The 18432-nt window shown below is 44.7% G+C and overlaps 1 protein-coding gene across 37 annotated transcripts in view; it reads left to right on the top strand.

Moving 5' to 3' along the window:
• Kcnma1 (potassium calcium-activated channel subfamily M alpha 1) overlaps positions 1 to 18432 on the top strand; it is a 710028-nt gene that overhangs the window by 217415 nt on the left and 474181 nt on the right. The window contains exon 3 of one of the 37 annotated variants that reach the window (XM_029542008.1): positions 6952 to 7122. The exons of the other annotated variants lie outside the window; for them this stretch is intronic. Within the exon in view, the coding sequence (XP_029397868.1) occupies positions 6952 to 6957 (6 nt within the window). The 3' untranslated portion in view covers positions 6958 to 7122. Of the gene's footprint in view, positions 1 to 6951; positions 7123 to 18432 lie in introns of those variants that run through there. 37 annotated transcript variants of the gene reach the window in all.

Genomic DNA, 18432 nt, shown 5'->3' with positions numbered 1-18432 from the left:
CTATACTATTGAATAGACCTTGTAGACAAAACTCAGCAAGACACTCAGAAATTTATAAAAACTTCTTTTTCTTTCTCCCTGGACTAAGATGGAGAGATGAAGGTGGAACTGGAATGGGGGGTGGGGGGGGGTAAAAATTTATTTCTCTTTCATCTAGGTTTGTGTCTGCTACAGCCTCTGGTCCTAATAATTTCTGCTGTGGGATTTAATTTTCTCAGAGTTGGATTCCTCGTCCTTTTGCCAAAGGTAGTATAGTCTGGAGATGTGAAGTGACAGGAGAAACAGCCCCCACTTCCTGCAAGATAATTTTGTGTACATTAAACAGACACATTAAGCCATTTAGAGGGGAGGTGTTTGTTCTCAGGAGTCTGGCGGAAATCTGAATTTCTAATTCTGGACTCTTTAATAATTTTCAAAAGAACTGAGGGTACTAATTAACTGTCTTTGAACTTCCTTAGGCTGTCATCTATGCCCTGATCTCAAAGTCGGGATTGAATTCTCTACCTCTATGAGATTCTTAGGCTGGACACCAGCCTTGGAGGGGTGGAATTGAACAGAGTTTGAGATGAAAACTAATATACAGAGGGGAAAAAGACACAAGGTCACATTTGAACTCCCAGCTTTGAGTCAGGCTTTATGCTGTATTTTTTTTGTTTTCTACCCTATTGTGATTGCTCAGTCTTGGAAAGAAAGTCAAAAGAGAAGGAAACAAACAAACGATCACAATAAAAATACAAAACAACAACAACAAAATGGGGTAGGACTTAGGACTTAGTTGAGGGTGTTTAGGACACAGGCTGTTTTCTTGCTCTTGTGTTTAAGGATTGAAAGAGATCCAGGGACTTTTCATTTCCTGGGTCCATTCAGGTGGTGCCTCTATAGAAAGCTTTGCCAAAGATTCACAGCTCAGTAACAAAGAGCCTGCCAATGTGACTGATTAGTAAATCCTGCCAGGAGAGAAGGCTAGAAGGTGGCCCGGCCAACATTGCTGTTTCTGCCTTAGCTATTTGAGACCATGTCACTTGCATTTCCTTAATGATTAAACTGAGGTTGGCCTGAAGTCATGCAGTTCCTCCCAGGCAGGGTGTTGACTAGAACCTGTCTCCTGATCATGTTTAGTATGTTGATAACTCAGATCTGTAGGGTAGATCTCTCAGAGAACCAGGAAGGTTATCAACTTCCTGTGTGAGGCCCCCCCCCTTTTTTTTTCCTTTTTCTTTTCTTTTAAAAATTTCTTTTCATACTGCAGCCTGACTTCAGATTTTTCCATCTGGAGATTTCTTTTTAGTGTTTGGAGGAGCAGAGGGGGTGGATTTCATAGCCACATTGCTTCGGCAGACAAACAGAAATGCGGGCACAGTTTTCCAGTGTGCTGGGTCCACTCCCCAAATTCTTTTAGCACTCAGCGTGAGCCAGTCACAGCCCTCCTACTACAAAGTTCTCCCAGCCCACTCCTGGGGTCCATTCTCTCATCCCTGCAGCTGCCTTCCCTGTGCCCCACTCCCCCAGTACCATAAAAAGCTTGTGGGGGCTGATGACTTCATGGTCTCCTTCCTTCATAGCCAGGACCTCCTATTTCTTCCTGTTCCCCCCCCCCCCGCTCCCCCTCCATGCTCTTTCTTGTCAGCTATTCATGCTCACATCTTAATGGCTGTGCCTACAAAGATAAATACGTTTTTGTCTCCGACAAAAAGCAGTTTCTGGTCCGACTTGAATTTCAGAGTCTACCTGAGTTTGCAGGAAGGAAGCAGGGGCAGAGTCCTCGGTTTCATCTGGGGAGCCATAAACGTTTGCTAAGAGTTTATTATCCCCATCAAGATGAAAATGGAATTCCAAGGCTTCAGATATGAAAGATAAATAACCAGGCAAGCTTCCGCTTCCATGAAAGCCAAGTCCCCTTTGCTGGTTTTATGAGTCTACCTGCTGTGCCCTCACCCTGGCATTCATCTCCTGGTGATGTCAGATAAAACCTTCCCCCCACCCCCGGGGACTTATGCAAAATTGGGATGGAATAGAGAATTTCAGGCCACTGGAGGAATTTGCAAGAAGGATGACTGATCACATTCTTGGATGATAGCTCCCGTCCAACCTCCGTTCTTGCTCTTCTCTTTCCAGTATAGTGGGGGTTGGAATAAAACGCCCGCTAATTGGAAGATCCAGGTTGGCTTAGAGTCTAGGGTTGTGAATTATCCAGCCTAGGAGCAACAGAACTGCCTATAGTTCCACACAGGGGGTAAGGGGAGGGCGACGCTTACATTTGAAGGCAGCTAGGAAAGCTCCCACCTGCTCCTGCATACAGTGTGAGTGCTCAGAGACCCCACAGCTGCAGTGAGCCTGCCCCTTTGCCACTCTGGGTGGCCATTATCTCTCCCCAGAGCATGCTTCTGGTCTTAGTGATTGGCAGAGACTGGCGCTGACCTATCAGCTCCTAGCTGTAGCCAAGTCCTATAGGTTTGCCTTCATTGCTCCTTCCCTTACAGTCCTGGATGAACCCCTGGACTTCTCGCTTTACTCGCCCTACCAGATTGTGTGTCATGGGTCTCATCGGCCCATTTAGTGTCAGCAGCTCATTTTGTGGGTCATGACCAGTGGAATTTCCCCAAATCCAACTTCCTTTAGGTCTCCTCCTTGGCTTTGTGTGGTCTAAAGCCCAGATTCTTTATACAAATGATCAACACACACCCTTTTTCTAACACACCCCCCACACACTATATCCCCCCCCCCATATACTTTGTGGGTTCAAATATGACCTCATCTTCAAAACTATGTTACAGGTGAGGAAGCCAAGGCACAGGGAGTTTTTAATATCCTAGGGAAGATCATGTTTCAATAAACCTTAGGACCAGGATCTTAGGATAGAATGACATTGACTCCTTCCCCTTCTGCAATCTACAGTCTTGTCTATAATTTTTCTTGTGCACACATGTGTGGCCCACAGGCTGTTGAGCCAGACTGTCTGACCTTGGCTCTGCCATGTACTAGTTGGGCCAGGGACAGAAAACAAGAGTAGCTACTTGACAGGATTATTATGAAGATTAAATTCTCTAATATTTGTAAAGTACTTAGAACAGTAGCTGGCACAGATGAGGTATTATATAATTTGTTTGTTTATCAAATATAGTAAGCTGTAGGTTTCCTGAGAACAGAAAACATGTTGTTTGTTTTATAATTCCCTTTGTCTTATGTGGGAGATGGGGGAAGAGAGGATATTTCATCCTCATATCCAGTGGGTCTATCTGGATGAACCAAGACTTCTGCCTGGCAGTTGCTGATAATCACAGTGCAGAGAGATCTAGTTTCTCCACTACAGCCAGTGTTAAGCACAAGAATGTAAGAATTCAAGTGTAGTGAAGGCAACTGATAAGTCTGTCCCCACAACCTCACACATGGTGACGATGCCAAGGCATAGAGTTTTAACATACTAGGGAAGATCACGCGTCCAATAATCCTCAGGACCGGGATCCTAGGATGGGCTGGAATTGATTCCTCCCCTGCTTCATGTACTTTCCATCTGTTAATGAGTGGAAGAACCAGACCCAATGCCACAGGCCTGCTCTCCTAACTATATGAGGAGAGCATATAGTTAGGAGAGTATATATATATGTGTATATATATATATATATACATATATATAAATATATAATATAATATATATCACATATATATATATATAAAACATATATTGTATATATGTGTGTGTGCCAGTTGTGTGTTGTATATATATATATATATATATATATATATATATATATATATATGTGTGTGTGTTGTGTGTATTGTGTATATGTGTTTGTGTGTGTATAGTCTGTGTGTACATGTGTATGATTATGGTGTGAGTAATGTGTGTATAGTGAATGTGTATGTGGTGTGTATGCATGTGTGTATGCGTGGTCTGTATATGTATGTATAGTGGTGTGTGTGTATAGATTGGGAGGCGTGAAAGACACGGGATATGTAGGGAAGCAATCCAACCAGGCATTTGCTATATAAAGAAGAGTTTTCATGTCAGGTTGGGTAAGAGCCTGAGGTCAAACCAGTGGGGCATTTTCTGTAGTGGACACTTAGGTAGGTCAGCCACTTCCCTCTACGGCCATGTCCGGATGCCTCCACCTTAACCCTCTGCTGCCATTATTTAATCCCCCTGCCCAGCCGTTTCCCTCTATGGCAAGGCTAGTTTTATCGTCTTCTCCTTTGAGTCATTTCTAGGATAAAATGTGGATGCAACTGTGAATAGAAAAGCTACGTCATCCTTTCCTCTTTGATCTGCTTTCATCATAATAGGCCCATTTGGAAGGTTTCATAGGGACAGACACAATGCTCCTCCACTGGACTCCATCAGCCACTGAATGATCAAGGTGCCAGGGAAAACTCTAGAGTGAGGCTAGCTGGTTTCCATGGCAACTGCTTGCTCAACCCTGCATGCATGCTTCCTTCTTTGCACGTAGGTGTGTGTTTGTTTATTATTGGCACAACCTGCCAGTGCCCCAGCAACTACGTAGGTGCCATCTCTACTTCCACCTCTGAGGTCATTTTCAGTTTTGAGCTAACCCCCACCCCCCACCCCCAGGTGGTGGTGGAGGCACAAGTTCTGCTTGGCTAGAAAACATTCTCCCTCCGTTAGACCCTGTTTCATCTGTCAGCACAGTGATGTGATCTCTGGGGGTACTGGAGATGCTGTTTTAGAACCTTTAGAGTCAGACATCATCTTGGCTCCTGCACTGAGTCACAAACTGGCTGGAGAGCTGATATTGACGCACAGGTCTGCACAGTCATGTGTGCATTGCTGTTCTCTGGGGATGTCCATGAGCTGACAGTAGACAGGAAGCAGAGAAACCTGGGTTACTCCCCCGGGGGTGACCCTGAGCATCGGAGGGATGGTGGTCTAAATTAAGATGTCCTGGACCTGGGAAATTTAGCATGACTGTGAAATAGCACATATCTGATTTGATAAGGGTTTCTTCTTAAAATGATCACATTTAAGTTAGGTTAGTTAGGTAAACCATATTGTAATCATTTTTTCTTTTTCTTTTTAAGTTATTAAAAATATCCTTTATTCTTTAATAATTTCATACATGTATGCAATATATCTTGATCTTCATGTTATCTTCTCTTCTGTTTGAAGTTATTTATTTTTTAACTAACATACTTAGTCTAGTTTCTTTTTATTTTGAAAAGATGTGTGTCTCTTAAGAAGATGGAGTAATGATTAGACCAATGAAGTATATGATTTTAATTACATTTTATGCATATTCTACCACAGGGAAATATACATGTATATAACCATGTACATATATATGCACATACATGTATATTATATGTTATATAATATATACATATATATTATAAAATACATAAAAGTCCCTCAGGAAAGGAACCACCTCCTCTAATCTGCCTTTAGAAGGCTGGATAACATGTCTAGAAGCCTCCAGCGTACCTTCACATGTAGCTCACCAGTAGAACTGAGTCGCCAGCTTGATCCTTAGTCCATTTCTGACAAGTGAAAAGGGGCACCGAGGTAGACTTGACTAACTGAGGTTTACCTAGGAGCAGTGTTCAGACCCTTTCCTCCCTCGCTTGCATCCCCTGAACAAAGTCAGTGTGCTAGGAAGAAGAGGGAAGCCGGGGATGAATCTATCAGAGGCAGAGCCAGTATGCCCTATAGCAGTGGATCTCAACCTGTGGGTCGCCATCCCTGCGGTGTGGTGCATCAGACATCCTGAATATCCGATATTTGCATCACAATCCATAATAGTGGCCAAATTACAGTTATGAAGCAGCAACAAAATAATTTTATAGTTGGGGGTCACCACAACATGAACTGTGTTAAAGGGTCACAGCGTTAGGAAGGTTGAGAACCACTGTCCTATAGGAAAATCCACAAGGAGGTTCATGTGCGTTAGTGCCAGCAGACACAGTTTGACCACTTATCCTACCTGAAGTTAAATATTAAATATCTGTCTATAATTATAAATGAACCATCAATGAAATGTAAAAATAAATGCCCTGAGGGAAAATGTATGATAGAAAAGCCAAGAGACAGACACACAGACACAGACACAGACACAGACACACACACACACACACACACACACACACACGCACAATCACAAACATGGGCTTCATGTCTTGCCTTGTGTTTCTTTTGAGAGCACTGGTTCATAGCATTCATGGTTGAATACAAAGCCCAGCTATTCTGCCTCAGTCACAGGCTCTGTGTCCTTGGACCAGCTGCTTTTCTGAGTCTGCGTCATGGAGCTGTCAGTGGCTGCTTGCTTGTTAACATGTGTAAAGCACCCAGGAAAAATGTATTCACGTTTAACACACATGAACCAAGATCAGTGGTCCCCTGGGACTGCTCTGGGGACCAGTGGTCATTCTTGAAGTCTTCCAAATGCCTCTAAGCTGCCTTCCACAGTGCCTCTGGCTCAGATGTGGAGCAGTCACCCCACAGAGAGCATTTGGTTGGATATAAGTGAGGACCCTTGGCATATGGGTTTCCTGTTGATGTCCCAGCCGAGGGATTTCCTCCTCAACATGGAGGCAGCTTTGTGGAAGAGAGTAAACAGGGGGAAATGGTCTGTGAAGAGGAAGCCCTTTTCTGGCTGCTACCTCAGAACAGTGAGAACTGACTGAAATCCAGCTGACCGCCATACTCACCCGGCTCCAGGACAGAAGGCATTTGTCATCAGAATGCCTATTGGTCTCGAACTCAGAGCCCCACTTTAAGACCTATTTTTAGGAGTGAGTGTCTGTCAGGAGAGGATTTGGAGAATAACCCAGGGAATGGGGTTGTCCTGGATTTAAAGTCCTTTCAAAGTCAACATTTGTGATGAGTTTGTGACTTCCACCAGTGTTATTCTGGCCCAAGGGCACACACGGGGGGGGGGGGGGGCTCGTTCATACCCTCGGGCAGTGCAGTTCTTGTGTGATTTGTTTTCATGTCATCATTAGATCTGAACAAGCTATTCCCTTCACATCTCTGCCTGTTGTTGAGAGGAATCGAAGCCTGGTGCTACAAGGTGCCACAGAGACACCCGTGATTCTACTGTGCTCTACAGAGGACCCAGAGCTAGGGAGAGCAGGTGACATGCCTCCGGTGCACACATTAAACGTATGTCGGAGGACAATACAACATTCTCCAGATCTGTTATTTGATTTGTGTACGTACTTCCGTCTCCTCCTCTGAGTGACTATCTGTAACTCCGAGCTAACTACTGATCATGTTTACTGGAGTACTGAATAAGGATGACGAGGGTTACCCTCATTTTCCATTTCACATATGTGTGTGATATATATGTGCATATGTTCTTTTATGTATGTTGATGTGTGTCTGTATTTATGTGTGCGTGTGTGCCAGTGTATATGTGTGTGTATATGTGCAGACCTGAAGTTAATGTCTGGAATCGTGTTCAATTGTTCACTCTTTGAGTTGTGGTCTCTCAATCAAACCCAGAACTCACCACTTTGTCCAATCTTACTGGCTAGCTTGATCTGGGGATTCTCTGTCTCTCCTCTTTATTTTATTTTATTTTATTTTATTTTATTTTATTTTATTTTTTGACTGCAATTATATATAGGCTGCTATGCCTTCCCATCACTTATGTGGGTTCTGGGAAATCCAAACTCTAGTCTTCATGCTTGCCAGATAAGTGCTTTAACCACTGAGCTCACCCTGTAGTCCCTGCACTACAGGGAGAGAAGATCCCATATCCCTCTCCAGTCTATTGTATCTACAGGTGAGGCAGCCAGTGTGGGTGGCTAGCCTACTTGCCTTAGTAGTGATGATCCCAGTGGTAATGCTAGACCAAGTAGGCACTGGATGCTTCCTGTTAAAATGGAACAGCATTACAGGATGAGACACAAGGCAAGGCACCACCAGCCATTAGCTGGGCACAGTCTCAACAAGATTTGACCTCGTTAAGGAGGCAGTTGGCCAGTCATGCTCTACAGTTGGAGATGAAAAGTCTCCACTGGGACTTTTTATTGATAAGCTTTTGAAATCTGAACATCCTTCAGGGGCGTTTCCTCATGGCTCCTTTTCTGTTGTGTGTTTCCTTCACATGTGCATGCACGGTCTACTCATTACAATGTCTCTACATGCCTTTCTCTGTGTCTTCTGCTCCCTTTCCCTCATAGGTTCATGTAAATACTTCTCAGCATGACCACACCTATGCGCCTGCGTGCCTACGTGCCTGTGTTGGCATGTTAGATCTTCTGAGACAGGGTCTCATATCACCCAGGCTGGTCTCACACTTGTTAAGTAGCAAGGGCTGGCCTTGAAATCCTGGTCTTCCTGCCTCTATTTCCCAAGAGTTATTTCCCAAGAGTTAGGACAACATGCATACATCTGACTTATTTTCTTTTTCTTTATTTTTTTCCCTTGCCTCTCCATACCTGTGAGTGCCGGGAAACTGTTCATCTAAGTGAGCTCTTCTGTGCTTACTGGATAGAGGAGTATTTTAGACTTCAAATTAAAACAGATAAGGACTTGAACGTCTAATGACACCCAGCCATCATTTTGCTTAGTTAAAAACCTCCTGATTGCCCACTGGACAATGGATCTTGAAGTGGTGGGAAGGCCTAGAATTCCTGCTGCCCCATGTTTGGTCTATTGCCATTCTTGGCTATCTGCTATTTAATCTAACGGAGAAATCATTAAACGTATATCTTCTCTACCCTGTCAAAGAGAAGAACCTTGCTATTCCCCACATAGATGAACCAGAGACTTTTGATTAGAAACCAGACAATTACCAAGGGTATCAGAGTATCTCATCCTGGAGTTTGTAATTGAACAATAAAAATGTATATACATGCAGAAGCCATGGAATAAGACTTTTAACTTGAATCAGAGAATGAGCAGCAGAAGAGCTGTCTCTTCCAACATGGCACAGATGATCTCATGATGAATAATGGTCCTGTCCTGAAACTGCATCCTTAATGCCAAGCAGTGGCTGTAGATTGGAAGGTTAATGGTGATGATAATTGTGCCTTGCCTTTGCATACAGCAGCCCTGCCTCGGTCACTTGTTAAGGCAGTTGTCTTCAGAGCTTGCAGGCAAAGACTTGTGTCTTTGGAGGTGGAGTCATGAGAGGGCATCAACGCTGGATGCACAGTATTCCTTATGGAAGGATCTGATGGAGCCGTATAGGAAGAGCATTTTCCTCCCATGACTTGCTGGCTTGGTGCTCCCTGGACTGTGTGGGCTGTGTGGCTCAGAGTGCTCCATGTGAAGGAGTATGTAAAACACTGGCAGGCGGTGGCTTATTTTTTCAGGTCTTAAGTGCTTTAAATGCCTAGGAGGAATTGTGCGACCTGAAGCCCCTCTGCCTCTGTCTTCCTAGGGAAAGCAGCTTATCTTTTGTTCTTTATGCTAAAAGGGCTTATGCGCCTCTAAAAACAGCTCCTGTTTCTGGTGCTAGGCAAACCAGCAAAGGAATAAACTTCTGTGAGGGTTTTGCCTTGTCTCTCCCTCAAGTAAACTAAGAGCTACCATTTCTATGTTCTCTATGCAAAAGGGACCTTAGCATCAGAGTAGTTGAGTAGCTTGCTGAAGGTTGCACAACAGCTTAGTGATCTGACTCTATAGCCTGAAGATCTTCCCTAAGCGCCAAAGCTTCTGAAGTGATGATTTTTATTCCCTTAGAGTCTGAATTTCTGGACAAAATCACAAAACTCTAGCTACTTTGAATAAAGGACTTGGAGTCCACAGAAGCTGCCTTCCCACCCAGTGTCCCACCCCAGGAGTTCTGGGAGACCACGAGCGCTTCAACACCCGAGCAAGGAGCATGTCCACTCCCCAGGAAGGGACTGTCCGGTTCATGCCACTGCTTCCTTCCTGAAAGACTCCAAATTCCTCTATAGGTGGAGGCAAGCATTCAACAAAGATTTCTTGAAAGCCCACCACTTCCTTTTGTGAGCCAGTGGAAAGGCATCCCTAGGTACCTCTTTGTCTTTCATGGGAAGGGAGCTGTCCCTGCCTAGATGTGGATGGCCATTGTCTCAAGGCCTGTGCTAAGAGGGAAGGCTTGAGGTGAGGTGGGAAGTGTTGTCCCCTGAGTAGCTGAAGGTCAGGGTCATTCGAGTCAGAACCTCTGGAGGGTCAGCAGGTTCAGGCACAGGATGAACCCAGGAGCAAGCTGTTCTGGAATGTGTTCTGGGCAGACTTGCTTAGATCATTAGCCTCTCTTCTCTCCAGATGTTTCTAGTTTCTGGCTCTTCTGATTTTGGTAGGGACCACGTGCTCTCCCGAGATAGCTATTCAAAGAATTCCCCACGTGATGTTTGACATTATGTATTTTTACCCAAGACACCCGGCTACCTCTGGCTCCTGAGCTAAAGTATGTGCAGATAGTGCTGTTCTATCGCAGGGTCTTCTCTTGGAAGGATTCACAGCCATGTGTCCCCCTGCCCAGGGCTGACTCTCCTTGCTATGCATGGAGATGATAGTCACGGAGCATTTGTGATGAAGAAAGTATACAGAGCCTGACCTCCACTTAGAATGTTCCAGATTCAGTAGGAAGACAGATAAATGGTGCCTGTGTTCCCAGGGTTGGATTCAGGCTGCCCTCTGGTCAAAGCACTGCCACACGTCCCTTTGCTTACCCCACTTTCTGCCATGTTAGGAGAAGGAACATCTTGAAGATGCAGAAGACAGGACGGGACATATATTACTGATCTGAATATTTGCAATTAACAGTAGGTTTCTTGTTTTATACACTTGTTCAGTACACAGGTACAGACCAGATGTGTTACAGGTGACTTTTTCAAAGGCAGCCTCTGAGCAGAGCTGAAAGTGGATGTCTATTAGAGATCCTTGCTACTATTCCAAGGGGGAAGGGGAAGGACGTGAGGAACACAGAGACCAAGCGTGAAGCAGGGTTAGGAAAACCTCTACCAATCCCTAGAGAACGTGGGACCTCAAAGAGTCTGTCAGCAGAGTCACAAATCACCTGACACTGAAAGTTATCTTATCATCAATCAGCAGTAGGAGGTAGACTGTCCACCAAAGAGTGTGGCCCCTATTGCATATCTCTCTGTAACTGAGCCCCACCACTGCTTCCCCGGAAAGGTCTTTGCCCATACTAGGGTTTCATCAATGTCTTAGGCAGTATGCCTTTTCTGAAAGGCGCCTGCAGAGCTGTGGCTCAGACCCTGGCACCCCAGAGTCTCATGCAGAACTCTGCAAGGCAGCATGTCAATAAACCCAGGCAGATATCAGATCTGCAGCTGCTAGTGAGTCCCCATACCCATTCTGCTTTCCTAAGGAAGTAGGTGAGACTCGGCCATGTTAAGCTATGCCCAGGGACCATACAATTAGCTAGGAAGACCTCAGGACCCACACTCACATCCCATTCTAAAGGCACTTTGTTTTCCTGAGTTTAGAATACTCTGTGGCACTGAGGGCAGAGCAGGGGTGAGAGAGGGTTCGTTAGAATCCCCCAGCCTTCCCTTGCCTCCCTTGTCTGTCTCTAGTGTCCCCTCTGTTCTTTGCCCCAGCAGTTACTACATGTGCTGTAACCTTCTCTATCCTCCACAGAGTCCTCACTACTTCCCCAGCCCACCTGCCTTCTTTTTCATGACCTTTCTTGGCTCTCCTATGTTGGACATAGTTTTATCATAATTGCTACACTCTGTAAATACCACTGAAGTCCCCAAGGAGGGTGAGAATGTGTACTCTTAAAGGGCAGGGCTGTTGCATGTGTGTGGTTTAGGACAGTGAACCTAGGGAAGCCACATTTAAGCACTTCCGTTCCCTAAAAGATACCATGTAAGTCTCCTCCCTGGGGAATCTGAGTGCTGAGATTTGCTGGCACCCACCAAGCTCATGAGCTCAGGGCTCATGGAGACCTCCAGCAGCTACCCATAGAGCTTAGTGTAATATGGCCTCATCTCTATGCCTTTAGGGGTCTGTGTTCCTTCTGACTCAGACCTATAAAGGGACATGGTGTATAGACAGACTATGTATGACCCAAGATGCCATGGCTCAGCATGCTATGGCCCATGATGCCAGAGCCCACGGTACCAGTGTTCATTGGATTCACTAAGTGGGAGGGTGGCATTGAAACCAACGAAGCCAAATTTGGGAAACATCCAAAGATGGCTTTGAACTCAAACTCTTGCTGTCATCCCACCCTTGTGACCTGCCACTTAATCACATGGCCAAGGATGTGTTAAGAGCTGGAGAAATGTGTAAATGTTTAGAGAGGAGCGAGCTGCAAGCTGTAAATGGCTGTGGCATGTTTATATGAGACTGGCAGCTCAAAAAGGGGGACTCTAATAGCTTTGTATTTTATTGTTATTTATTTTTTGGTAGATAGAATTACCAAACTGATGGATGGAAGGATTATTTGAGTTGTTAAATATTTGGGATTTGCCAGACTTTTGATGTAACATCTACTGGCAACTACTTTAGAGTAAACCCAGACTAGCTTAGATTAACTCAGATCTGTGGGCTGAGCAAGGGAGGCTGGTGCTGGAGACCGGTGGGTCCCTTCTCCTTACTTGCAACACTACCTTTTGAGAGGGTAGGACGGACCTTAGTTGTGCCTGGAGGAGAGTTGATCTCTGCTACATGAATTCTCATGGTTTGGTGGTTAGAAAGAAAGGGAGGAAAGGCCCTCGGTCTTGCGAAGAGTATATGCCCCAGTATAGGGGAATACCATGGCCAGAAAGTGGGAGTGGGTGGGTAGGGGAGCAGGGCAGGGAGAGGGTATAGGAGACTTTCAGAATAGTATTTGAAATGTAAATGAAGAAAATATCTAATAAAAAATTGTTTGGGGGAAAAAAAAAAGGAAGAAAGTATGTAGACGGAAGAAACTAGAGATACTGAATTAGTTGCTGACATAAACAGAGGCCCATTGGTCCCTGTTTCTATGCCCTGTCATCAAGAGTACTTCTCATATCTTCCCAGTGGCTTTCCACTATGGTCATTGTGTGTGTCTCCCTCCTCCGCTGCAAGGCTTCTGGCTGTGGCTCCTTCTGTCTGCTGAGGTTTGTTGATTCATCTATAAATAGTCCAGCTTGAATCAACAAGGGTGAGCTCAGAACAGAAACTCTTCCACCAAGACTTTTTGAGCCACCAACTGTGATCTGTGGGTCCCTCTTCTAAAGGCCATCTCTGTCCATGAGAACATTCTAGTGGGAAGACAGACACCATCTTGTCTTCTGTTAGTTGGATGGCTTTAAAAAATGGAGAAGCATAAAACTGAAAAGTCAGATGGAAGGGAACATGGGAAGGGAGGAGTGGGGTGTAGACCTGGCTCAAAAAACATGGTTTCAGTCTTCCTCCCTCGTCAGTAATTAGGGCTGGAAGCAACAGCCTCATATGCTGTTAAGAGAACTAATTGGGGTACATGCTTGTATGTCTAAAGCTTTGTGAGTGTTAGTTGTTTTTGAAAATCATTCTAGGTGATGTTCAATAGTATGTGGAAATTAATTTCACATTCTGCTGTAAAGTTAGAGATTTTCAGTCTTTTACAGTCTCACCTAAGCTTGTTTTTGAGCAAACTCTTTTTACAGCAGGGGAGAGGGATTTGCCCACATTCAGATTTGGCAGCAGGCTGGGTGTCAAGGTACAAAAATCAAAACATTGGAAATGTGACTTAATGCTAGTATAGAATGGGCAGCATCAGATAGTGCCCTCAGCTTATTGCTATGGGATGGCAAGGCATGTGTGTGTGGTTCCTAGTCACTTGACATAAAGTGTTGGAGGAATTCGTAGATTAGGAAAAAGAGCAAGCTGATGTTTTATGGTGTGAATACAGATATAAACTTTGAGATTACATTTTCTGTGGAAATGGATCTTTTGTGTTTCTTCTACATGAACCCAGTGTTAACATTTAGTCTTCAAAATCTGGGCATTTTTGCTCATAATATGTAATGAGCTGGAGGTTCTTTCCCCTAGAAAGTTTTCTGAGTGGCTTGATAAATCTTGTTCCACCTATGACATTAACAGGGCACTCTGCCTTTCCTTGTCTTTTGTTGTTGTTTTGTTTTGTTTTTCGAGACAGGGTTTCTTTGTATAGCCCTGGCTGTCCTGGAACTCACTCTGTAGACCAGGCTGGCCTCAAACTCAGAAATCCGCCTGCCTCTGCCTCCTGAGTGCTGAGATTAAAGGCATGTGCCACCACGCCCAGCTGCCTTTCCTTGTCTTTCTTGATGGTGACATCAAGTCTTCCCACAGTGAATTGCCCCTATGCTTCCTACATTTTGTTCTCTTGCTGGGCACAGGTCTACTGACCTCGCTTCTATTCTTCACTGGAGAAATGAGCTTTGTGATATAACTATGTCAGGGTGCTCATGCACATTTGTGACTTAGGGCCATGGAAGAAGATCACACAGTCTTGGACCCAGAGGAGCTTGACATGCAAACAGTTACACTGCCATTTGACAGGTAAAAGCAACGAGAAGGAAGAGGTCAGTGAAGGGGGTTGAGGGTGGGGAGCTTGGCCAAGAAGAGGGATAGGAAAGGACTTGAGGAAGGGCACAGGCCTGAGAAGAAAGGAGTTCTGGGCTCAGTGAACTGCCTGGGTAGAGTTTGGGGAGCAAGGAGTAAAATGCTTCACATTGAGAGTACAAATGTTGAGTTTTCTATCACATGTCACCTTCTGTGATTAGCCTGGGAGAATGCAGGAAATGCCTGAGATGACCGAAAGTCATCCTGGTCCATCTGTCATGGTATCAGGAGCCGGAACCTAGACCAGATTGAGGAGCAGGGAAGGGATGGAGAGGTTGGTGAGAGTCCAGCCCTTTTATGAGTGAATGTATGAATAGTAGTCACTGAGCAAACAGTTCACCAGTGCCTAGAACCTTCTGTGTGACAAGTTCCCAGCCTTCCTCTGGGAAGGCAAACAAGTGTAAGCACCTGACAATGTCCTAGGGAGACTGGCAGTTGGACTGAGGACACAGAGCCTGGTCACAGAAGAGCTGTGTGAGGTATGGCCATGTGGTACTGTGGCCAGGGGTCACATATTATACTGAGCAGAGCTCACTCTGGCCAAGAATTTTGAGTCCAGAGCAAACAAGAGGGAAACAAAAGTGAGGGAGCCAGGATATCTGACTCAGAGTGAACACTTAGCCTGTGGTTTTTGCTGTCCAAAAAGCAGATGGAGCAGTTCTATCCTGCACTTGTGAGAAACTTCGAGAGAATGTAAGCCTTTGCCCTTATCTAAATGACTTGGGGTCCTTAACAGTTTGAGGCTGTGGGGGAAGCAGAGCTTTTTGTCCCATGCCTAGACAGAAGGGATTTCTGGAGAAGGAACTAGCACTTTGATTGCATTGGGTAGATCAAAGAGCCTGGAGAGGCTGTGGGTAGGACCTGGTTCTTGGTAGCACCTGGAAGCTGGGAGCTTTACTGCAGTAAACACATGAGGAGGTACCATGGGTCAGGTGATGGAGTTTGTATGAGTCCTGCTGAAACCTTGATTTCCTAGTGGTGTGAATAGGGGCCAGGAAAGGCTTTCAGTAAGAGACCTGGTCAAGGTTGACCAGCGAAACAATGGTCTTCGAAGCTGTGGGAACAGGTGCCTTGGAGATCTGGTTAACTATGGCTATTTGGCCAGTTGGTTATATTTTTCATCTCAGGGATGCCAGACATTTGCCTTTTAATGAAGTCTCCTGGTGTTTTGCATGTTGTTAATAGTCAGAAACAATCTATGGGTTAAGAGATAGGCCTCTTACCCTCTTCTGGGATCCCAACCTGCGGCTCCTTATAGCTAGTGCAGTCACTGAAGGAAGGGCCTTAGTGTTACAAAGTAAGGAGGTTGAGGGACAGTGTGAATCTGGGAAACTGAATAAGAAGCCAGGAACAATGGAGGACGGGCTATGTGGTGTGGTAGCCAGGGGTCAGATGTGCTTTGTAGAGCTCACCCTGGCCAAAAACCTCAAGGCCAGGACAAACAGGAAGGAAAATAAAGGTGCAGGAGCCAGGGCCTCTGGCTCAGTATAACTCAGTATAACCAGGGTAATTCCAGTTCCTTTCCCTCAGTGTCTGTAAAGAGAACCAGGCAGTGCTGGCTTGCTTGTGAGCAGCACAGGGGTACTTAACCCTTAACCCAGATGTCCTTATTTGAGTGATTCAGTGTCTTCATAAGTGAGACTGTGACAAGAGTTCTAGAAAGCCTAGAGGTGGGGACATCTGTCACAGGTGCTCTCGGAGGCACACTCTTTGCAAACTCTTCGCAGAGGTTCTCTGTCTCTGTCTCTCTGTCTCTCTCTGTCTCTGTCTCTCTCTGTCTCTCTGTCTCTCTCTGTCTCTCTGTCTCTGTCTCTGTCTCTCTCTCTCTGTGTGTGTGTGTGTGTGTGTGTGTGTGTGTGTGTGTGTTTTAGTCACTGACTTAAGTTGCCCTGTAAAGCACACAATACTATGACTCTTCTTCAAGGTCAAATTCACAGAGATGGTCATTGGTCAGACTTGGGTTGGAACAAGATTCTGAACTGCTTTCCAGAAGATCCTGCCACCACACTGACCCATGCTGAGCTCATCTTATGCACACAACCTTATATAGGGGATCACCTTCCTGGAGAAGAACAAGACAGAGAAATCCCAGGGCTTCTCTGACTCACCCAGCATCAGCACACTTTGCTTCTGCCAATGAGGCCTTACCTCTATTGAGATTCTATGATTATAAAGGCCTTTTGCATGCTGCCCCCCCCAATAAGAGCCAGGAATTGGGGGTGCCTCAGGCTCAGACTGGCAGTGGCAGTGGTATGAAGAGTATGTTTGCGTCATCTGTAGATGAGCTTTGTGTAGTAAACAGGTTCATGGATGTCTATAGAGGAGGCCGTACAATTGGGCTGTCATTGAGGTCCTGTTCTGGATGCCTCATATGTAGCATTTGCTGTTTACAGTGTTTTTTTGCCCTCCTATTCTTTCTGAGTGTTCTCAATCCCCACCTCAAATGGCCCAAAGCTTCAAAGAGAAGTATTATTGATGTAGTTAAGTCTATTTTTAGCCTGCTTGTGGCTGGTGCACATCCAGTGCTTGAAGCATTAAATTTTATATCTATTTTATCTACATCAGCAACTCTTTCCCCCCAAAAAATCCATTAAAAGATAACAGAAGCCGCTATCTTCAGACAACATTCAACCAGCTCATATTTTCGTTGCAAATATGTCATGCCCCATCTTGCTATAGCCAAGACATGCATTTAACAATTCCAAGGAACCACAGAAAGAAACAAGGGGAACTTTGATTGTTCGTAGAGATAGAAGGGGGCATATCCTCTCAACTGTGCAGTTGTGTTCTGTCTTAGTAGTGGAGGGAGGTGGAAATACAAGAAAAGATGACCTGTTCCCATCAAAAGGTATTCGGGTCATAGATCTTTTGGATTAGATGCTCCTCATGTGTTCATATGTGTTCTTTCTCTTCTCTATTTCTTACTATCTCTGACTTTCAGAGAGCCTTCCAAGACAATAGGAGGCAGCCAAACCATGGGCTTCTGATGTTGTTTGATTCCTTCATCAGGCAGAATAAGGAGCTCTGAGGTACAAGTAATGTTTGAGCCATCAGAGACAGTTTGGCAAATCTGTCCACCAAAATTGCTCCATGAGACTTTGCAGTAAGGGGACCCCAATCCTTGAAGGATTCTAACGAGTACATAGCATTGAGAAGAAACAAACGTGGGGTATTAACCAGATTGGTTTAATGAATAAACATGGGAACAGAACCATAGGTTCCTATACTCTATCTTTTATCTAGAGCTGAACAGAGGTTAATAGCTGGAAAATGTAGGAAAAATGCAAACCCCCCCCAAACAAATAAACAAACAAAAAAACCCACCTAGGCTCAGTGAGTAAAACATTTGTCACACAAATACAAGGATCTGAGTTCTAATCCCAAGAACCCATGTGAAGTTGTGTGTAGCAGCACACTCCAATCCCATGCTCCTCTGATAGGATAGGAGGCCGAGACAGGAGAAATGCCTCCAGAGGCTCACAGGTCAAGTAGCCTGGCAGTGATAAACAGCAAATAGATCCAGCTTTAAACAAGATTTAACCAACACCTGAGCGTCTCCTCTAATTTTTACATTCACACATGCAAGCACACACAAATATACATGCATATACACAACACATACATATACACATGCATCATACACATACATGAACAATTTTTTTAAAAAAAAATATGCCCCAATATATAGTTTACCCTAAGAGCTTGGTCTGAGAAGGTCTTGACTTATAGATCTGTGTCTAGCATATGAATTTCTGTATTTTGTAGATCTACCCACACAATTATCCACTCTAGAGAAGGCTTCCCGAACTACTAAGATGCTAATTCTGAAGGTACATATAAGTGGCAAGACACGTCATACTTGTGTACTTGAAAACTCATCAAGCTAAACATGCCAATTCTCTTAAGCTTCTCTATAGATTTGATATAATCCCCATCAAAATATAAGTAGGACTTGAAGAATTTCTTTATATGGACGA

Source organism: Mus pahari, chromosome 8 (genome assembly GCF_900095145.1).
Source record: "Mus pahari chromosome 8, PAHARI_EIJ_v1.1, whole genome shotgun sequence".
Taxonomy (NCBI): Eukaryota; Metazoa; Chordata; class Mammalia; order Rodentia; family Muridae; genus Mus; species Mus pahari.
Note: the sequence above shows the minus strand (reverse complement) of the source record. Positions and strands in the feature narration are given on the sequence as shown.